The 7124-nt window shown below is 34.7% G+C and overlaps 1 protein-coding gene across 1 annotated transcript in view; it reads right to left on the bottom strand.

Annotated features, from left to right (window-relative positions):
- Nucleotides 1-1960: 1960 nt before the first annotated feature.
- mospd2 (motile sperm domain containing 2) overlaps nucleotides 1961-7124 on the bottom strand; it is a 29902-nt gene continuing 24738 nt past the window's right edge. Inside the window, exons 10-13 of the mRNA XM_016256511.1 lie at nucleotides 5777-5805; nucleotides 5099-5299; nucleotides 4026-4125; nucleotides 1961-2319 (exon numbers count right to left, since the gene is read on the bottom strand). Of these exons, the coding sequence (XP_016111997.1) occupies nucleotides 2188-2319; nucleotides 4026-4125; nucleotides 5099-5299; nucleotides 5777-5805 (462 nt within the window). The 3' untranslated portion in view covers nucleotides 1961-2187. The remainder of the gene's footprint in view (nucleotides 2320-4025; nucleotides 4126-5098; nucleotides 5300-5776; nucleotides 5806-7124) is intronic.

The following is a 7124-nucleotide window of genomic DNA, read 5'->3' as shown; positions in this document are numbered from 1 at the left end:
GTGTGTGTGTGTGTGTGAGAGTGTGTGTGTGTGTGTGATTGTGTGAGTGTGAGTGTGTGTGAGAGATTGTGTGAGTGAGAGAGTGTGTGTGTGTATGTGTGTGTGTGAGAGAGATTGTGTGAGTGTGAGTGAGAGAGTGTGTGTGTGTGTGTGAGTGTGTGTGTGTGTGAGTGTGTGTGTGAGTGTGTGTGTGAGAGTGTGAGTGTGTGTGTGTGAGTGTGTGTGTGTGTGTGTGTTTGTGTGAGTGTGTGTGAGAGAGTGTGTGTGTGTGAGTGTGTGTGTGTGAGTGAGTGTGTGTGTGAATGTTAGTGTGTGTGTGTCTGTGTGAGTGTGTGTGTGACAGATTGTGTGAGTCTGTGTGAGTGAGTGTGAGTGTGTGTGTGTGTGTGTGTGTGAGAGATTGTGTGAGTGTGAGTGTGAGTGTGTGTGAGAGAGTGTGTGTGTGTGAGTGTGTGTGTGTGTGAGAGATTGTTGAGTGTGAGTGTGTGTGAGAGAGTGTGTGTGTGTGTGTGTGAGGTTGATCTGTGGGTTCAGAGCATCAGGATCGTTTGATTTGAGCAGACTTCTCCGAGTCTCGCAGGATCTATCTTTACGTTTCATAAAACCGATGAAGGAAAAAAAAAACTTTTCATGAATCAAGTAATTGGTTTCTAGTTACCTTTTTATTTACATTAAATGTTAAGGAAAAAACAACAATTCAATAATGGATCATTTGAGAAAAAAGAATGTAAGTGGTTTCTAGCAACATTCCTATTTGTGTTAAACGTTAAGCTAGAAAAAGGTATTTCATTAAAGGATCATTTGGGAAGAAAAAAACAAAACAAAACATTAATAAAAAAACTGGTTTGTAGAAACATTTACTTTAATTTATTTACGTTGAAGCAAACAATCTTAATATATAAATACTGCATAATTTGATAAAAAAATGTTTTGATGCTTTAAAAATAAACTCTTTTTTTCAGTTATTTACCAAGGCAACATTTCTCATTTTTGCTTAGTTTAACTTGATTTACTAAAGTAACTAAAACTGAAATAAAAATGAATAAAAACTAGAATTTGTTTTTGTTAATAATGAAAACTAATAAAAATGACAACACAAATACTAAAAATTAGAATGAAAATGAAAACTGAAATAAATAATATATATATATACATATTAATAAAAACTATAATAATATAACGTGTTTCTGTATCTAAAGTGTCAAACCTTAATTTATTCCTTTTTATGTTATAAGCCAGTTCCCTCTTAAATGGCACATTTTAAGAAATTGAAGATGTTGCTAATGAGAATCCCGTCACGTTAATACAAAAGATTTATGATTTTTAGTTTTGATCAAAGTTATTAAATCAACTAAATAATAAATTCAATCACTATTTGTTATTCATCCCATGATGTTACAATACTCGAGCCCCGTTGTGCCCCTAAAACAGACCGATTTCAGACGCTGGTTTTTTGGCTGCATGTGTTGGTTTGATCTATATTTATCTGCGGGGCTTGAGTGCGTCATCAGTGTGTGATTGTGTGTTAAAGAGACACTCTTCACACTCATCATCATCTCACACGCGTGACGAGATTGTTATATCATGACAATATTTCCTAGTCCTGCTCGACACGATTCATCCGTCCATAATGAAACACACACCACTGTGCAACACAAAGCAAATAAAAACACAATTAATCATTCACTGCAGAGCATCCATTGCTGAGACACTGATGCAATGCTACATTCCTCCAAACCTGATGAAGAAACAAACTCATCCTAATCTCGGATGATGTTGAATCGACCAATCACAACATATTTAATGTTTAAAAACAGTGATTTTTACCTCAAGTAAGGCAAAAAAAGCACATGATTTGCAATTTATTCCAAACTAGTTAACTGTAATTAGTTTTTCAGATCACGCTAAAGGAGATTCAGTCATTTGCAATAAAAAAAAAAAAGCACACCGTGATGCATAGCAAAAGTGTCATTTTTATTGATCACACGTTCATACTTTTATAAAATACTGTATATAATATTAAAATCAGACTGAGTTAATTACATTTGCATGATGTTAAGAACTCTACACAATCTTTATAAATTACAGCGTGGTGTATTTCTGATAAAACCCCATGATTCAGCTCGTAGCTTGTGTGTTTGGACGGCTCTGCGTGATAATGTCTCTGGGTTTGACAGTCTGTGAGCTTCAGGACGTCCAGAGCGAGTATGCAGCGAGGGCCAATAGAAACCACACCATGAGCACAAGAACCTTCTGCGTCCACAGACACGAGTCCAGCTTCTGCTCCAGACGCGAGTTACTCGCCATCACACGCATCAGCTGATGACAGATGCACGGGAAGAGTCACGTTTCAGAAAGACGTGCATTAATCAATCATGCACAATAAGGTGAATATAGGGCTGCTGATTAATCGCAGTACACCGAGGCCTGGGTTCACAGACAGGGCTTAGACTAAACCGAGATTAGGCCATAGTTTAATTAGGACATTTATAAGTGATTTTTATAAACATGCCTTAGAAAAAAAAAAACATTAGTGGTGTGCATGAGACAAAACAAAGGCTTTGATATATTTTAAGTATCTTTCAGTTGAAACTGCTCAGAATTACATTTTAGTCCGGGACTAGGCTTAAGTCTGTGAAACCGGGGGTAGAACAGTAACGTTTTTGGATTGTATTTAAATATGCAAATGAGGCTGATTTAATTCAATATGCACTAATTTGCAAGCATTTCCAGAAGATAATTCTGAACATTTCATAAAGCCAGGTTCAAAACTCTTGCTTGATTTTGTTGAGATGCTAAGGGTTTGGGATTTCTCTCTTTCATCACTCCATAAATCGGAAAATTATGGAAGCTCGTTTCTACCACGAAGAATCTCAACTCTGACTTGTTTTTCCTCACAATTATGAGTTCATATCTCACAGCTGAGACGTTTCTTTCTCAGAATTGCAAGAAAAAAAGCCATAATTGTGAGATTGAGAAGTCTGTTACCTTTTTAATTTTCATAAATAACCTTCCATACATTATCACCATGTTTTTAGGAATACAATCTTGTAAATCAGTGTGAATTGTATATGAACAAACCATACAGCAGTACAAATCTTCAGAATATAGATAGGAATAAAACCGTAAAGGTTGGAGAAAGAAAATCATTTTGAGAAAATAGCCTTTAAAGATATGTTTTGTAACAAATCTACAGATGCATACAGATAAAGTGCAATAAAATATCACTTTTTTTTCACAATGAAATATAACCGTATTTATTTTTGTTTTAATGGAGTTTTTTTTTTTACATTTTTATTTAATTTGACTTTTATATAATAATAATAATATACTTTTTAATAGTGAAACATTGTTAGTCATTTTTTGTAATTTATTTATTTTTATTTATATAATGTTTTTACAGTGAAATGTTATAATGGTAATTTTTGTTTTTATTTACTTATTATTATCATATTACTTTTTTAACATTTGCAATCACAATTTTCATCAGAAACAAAAACTTTTTCTAATTATTTACTTGGCTCTAAGTATTGGTACAAGAGAAGTTCTCATGAACTTCCACAGGAAAAAAACTCAATTGTGAGTAACTCAATCCTAAGAAAAAAAGCCTAAATTTGAATTATGAGAAAAAAAAAATCTGAATTGTGAGAGCCAAAAAAAAAAAAAAAAAAAAAACTTTTTTTTTATATTTCATCTTTAGTTATTGCAGAAATATGCTTCCATAATTTATGGCGTGATAAAAAGAGAAATCCAGAGTGTATTTGTAGTGTAACTTTACAGTTATAATGGAAAAAAATATTTTCTTAAACTTATTTTACATTGAAGTATTACACTAATAATGCTCTGTAAAAACCATCAACTCTAATATGTCAAAATCAAACAAGTTGCAAAGCAAAATGCAATAAAATAAACCCTTAAAAATGCATTTTGAAAGTTTTCTTTCCGCTGGTCTGAAACGACAAATCTGAAACCTGAGCAGCGCATAAAGCATCCATGTTTTTGTCTCGGAGTGGACCGTGTCTCACCGTGCTCTGCAGGTCCTGATGCTCGTTGCTCGCCGCTGACGGACTCTCAGACCAGTTGCTCAGAATAGACTTCGGGCTCTCGAGGAGGAGACAGCGCAGCCTGAGGAAACAGATAATACCAGCTCAATCTCGTCTCAAACGCTCCGAGAGTCAGTCATCAGACGGCTGTCGACTTCTTTCACATCTCCGAGTCCAAGCCTTCGCTTCTGTGATCCGCTTGCCTTTCAAACGCTGTTTCTCAACTGTGTTTATCGTTTCGGAGTGAAGCGCGGCACTGTGTTCAATCACACACGAGCGGCTCGTTATTCAGGGAACTTAAATGCACGTTTTGCTTGTAATGAGAAGCGATTATCAACAATCCTCCATGTGGCTTTCTGTCAAAATACAATTAAATGGCTTCACATGAAAATCAAGAAATAAATATTTGTAGTGTAACTTTAGTTATAATGGAAAAAAACTATTTTCTTAAACTTATTTTACATTGAAGTATTACACTAGTAATGCTTCTTATTTTGTTTCGTAATTTCTATTTTTATTAATGGTTATTATATTTTTCCTAAATCCTAAATCTTATTTTACAGTAAAATATAACCGTAATATTTTTGTAATTCTTATTTAATAAATAATAAATGAGTAATTCACTAATAATGTGGTTCTTACATTTTTCTTTCAATATTTTATTTTACAGTTAAATTATAACCAGAAGATTTATTTTATTTTGTAATTTTTTGTAATTATTTTGTAATAATAGTAGTAATAAAAATAATAATTGCATTATATTTTCTCATACCTTTTTCTTTTTTATATTTTTATTTACTACTAGTACTACTACTAATATTAATTATTTTATAATAACATGGTTTTATTTTTATTATTATTTTATAGCCATATTGATATTTAATGGCCAAATTGTGCAGCCTTACAAACAAGCACAGCAAACCTGGAATTTATTTTTTAGCTGCATTATCAGAAAAATTGCATTTGTTTGTGAAAACATTCATATGCAGATTTTGCGCTGTATTCGTGAGCGAGCCGGTGTTCCCAGAATGCAGCGGGTGTGTGACAGACGTCACCTGTGCTCCATGACTTTGGCTTTAGAAACCTCCTTCCAGAACTGAGCGAGCTCTGAGACGCCGGCTCCGCCGCTGCTCTCCATCTCTGCTGCCATGACCAGAAACCTGTCCTGAGGAGACGCCTGGAACCCTGCAACACACACACACATATAATACATGCCAAAATACAGGGATTCACAAACCTTGCTGTCAGCCGAAACCCTTAAACAAAACTATATATATATATGTCTCTGCAGCACAGAAGCAGTGTTGAGTCGCTGGGGGATATTTGTAGCAATAGCCAACAATACACTGTATGGGTCACAATTATACATTTCTCTTTTATGCCAAAAATCATTAGGATATTAAGTAAAGATCATGTTCCATGAAGATATTTAGTAAATCTCCTACCGTAAATATATCAAAACTTAATGTTTGATTAGTAATATGCATTGCTAAGAACTTCATTTGAACAACTTTAAAGATGATTTTCTCAATATTTAGATTTTTTTGCTCCCTCAGATTCCAGATTTTCAAATAGTTGTATCTCGGCCAAATATTGTCCGATCCTAACAAACCATACATCAATGGAGAGCTTATTTATTCAGCTTTCAGATTATTTAATTTATAGAGGTCAACCGATTAATCGGCACCGATAGTTGATTGCTGGAACTATCGGTTATCGGCAATAATCCATGCCGATAGTTTTCCGGGTTGGATACATGCATCTCAATTTAAAAAAACTGACCCTTATGACTGGTTTTGTGGTCCAGGGTCACATTATATATATATATATATTAGGGTTGTCAGTTTAATGCGTTAATTATTTAGTTATGAAAAAATAACGCGATTAAATATTTTAACGCAGTTAACGCACTGGCCCCCAGACCTGTACATCATCTTACATTTCATACTGTTGACAAATATGATGCAGGGCAACAACCCCATAAATGCAGTTTATGCAGTGAGAACCTCAGACACTTTTATCTTCTGAGACGGAATAAATAAGGTGAGCCTAACCTCTGTTTATTGTAATATTATTCTAGCTAAGTGTACATGGGAGACCATGGCATGACCAGGAAAGTAATGTTGGTCGGCTTATATCTATAGTAGTGGTCGTGACCTCTGACTAGAAATAATGTAGCTTTATTCAAGTGTGTACAAATCTATGGGGGCTAATTAAAAGTACTTTTAGAATGCGCAAGCATAGGAGCGACCGTCTAAAGTATTAGTCAATTACCTCTGTCTAATAACCAAGACTGACGAGAATGTGACCGTAAGATACGCTGACGGCCGAAGCGCTATCTTTGAGCGACATGAGCACCCGAATGAACGAGTACAATAATATTAAACAGAATAATCAGATGTCTAGATAAATTATCCTATAAATGATCAATAATAATTGGCATTCTAACTCAAATGCGAGGTCATAATAAAATGGAGTCGGATTAGAATTTAACTTCAATTAAATAACTTTGCGTGCCGAAAAGACCGAACACACATGAAACCTTCATCCACCATTGGATACCTTCGTTGGGACAATCGCATGGACCTAAAATTCAAGATATTGGGGCAAAAATGCTCCTGTGTGAGCTTTTCGTCTCATATTTGTATCATATGATAAGCGATATCACACAAGCAGCGAGAGATATTTTAAACACAATATTGTCTGTTTTTGCCAACAAAAATATTACCTATAAAGCCACAGCAGAACTGTTGTGCGTCTGAGCAACACAGTGGTGTTTAGTTTCTGAATGAATCCACGTTTTGAACGAATTGTGTGAATCAATGATTCAAAGACCCATTCATAAAGAGAGAATCAGCCATTTGAACAAATCGAATGAATGAATGACTCAAAGACATTTGCGTTTGCCCTCGTTTCCTCGCTTTCCTTCGCTTTTAAATAGCTCCGTGCACATTTTACTTTCACTTTCAAATTAGCGGCAATTCGGCGTCGATTCAATTCAAGCAACGACAAAATAAAAGTTCTGTGAGTTTGATGTATTAACAAAACGAATAAAAATACACCATGCTATATGCCTAATAT

This window comes from Sinocyclocheilus grahami, unplaced genomic scaffold, assembly GCF_001515645.1.
Source record: "Sinocyclocheilus grahami isolate Dianchi unplaced genomic scaffold, SAMN03320097.WGS_v1.1 scaffold1437.1, whole genome shotgun sequence".
In the NCBI taxonomy this organism is placed as follows: Eukaryota; Metazoa; Chordata; class Actinopteri; order Cypriniformes; family Cyprinidae; genus Sinocyclocheilus; species Sinocyclocheilus grahami.
This window is presented reverse-complemented; position numbering and strand designations above follow the sequence as displayed.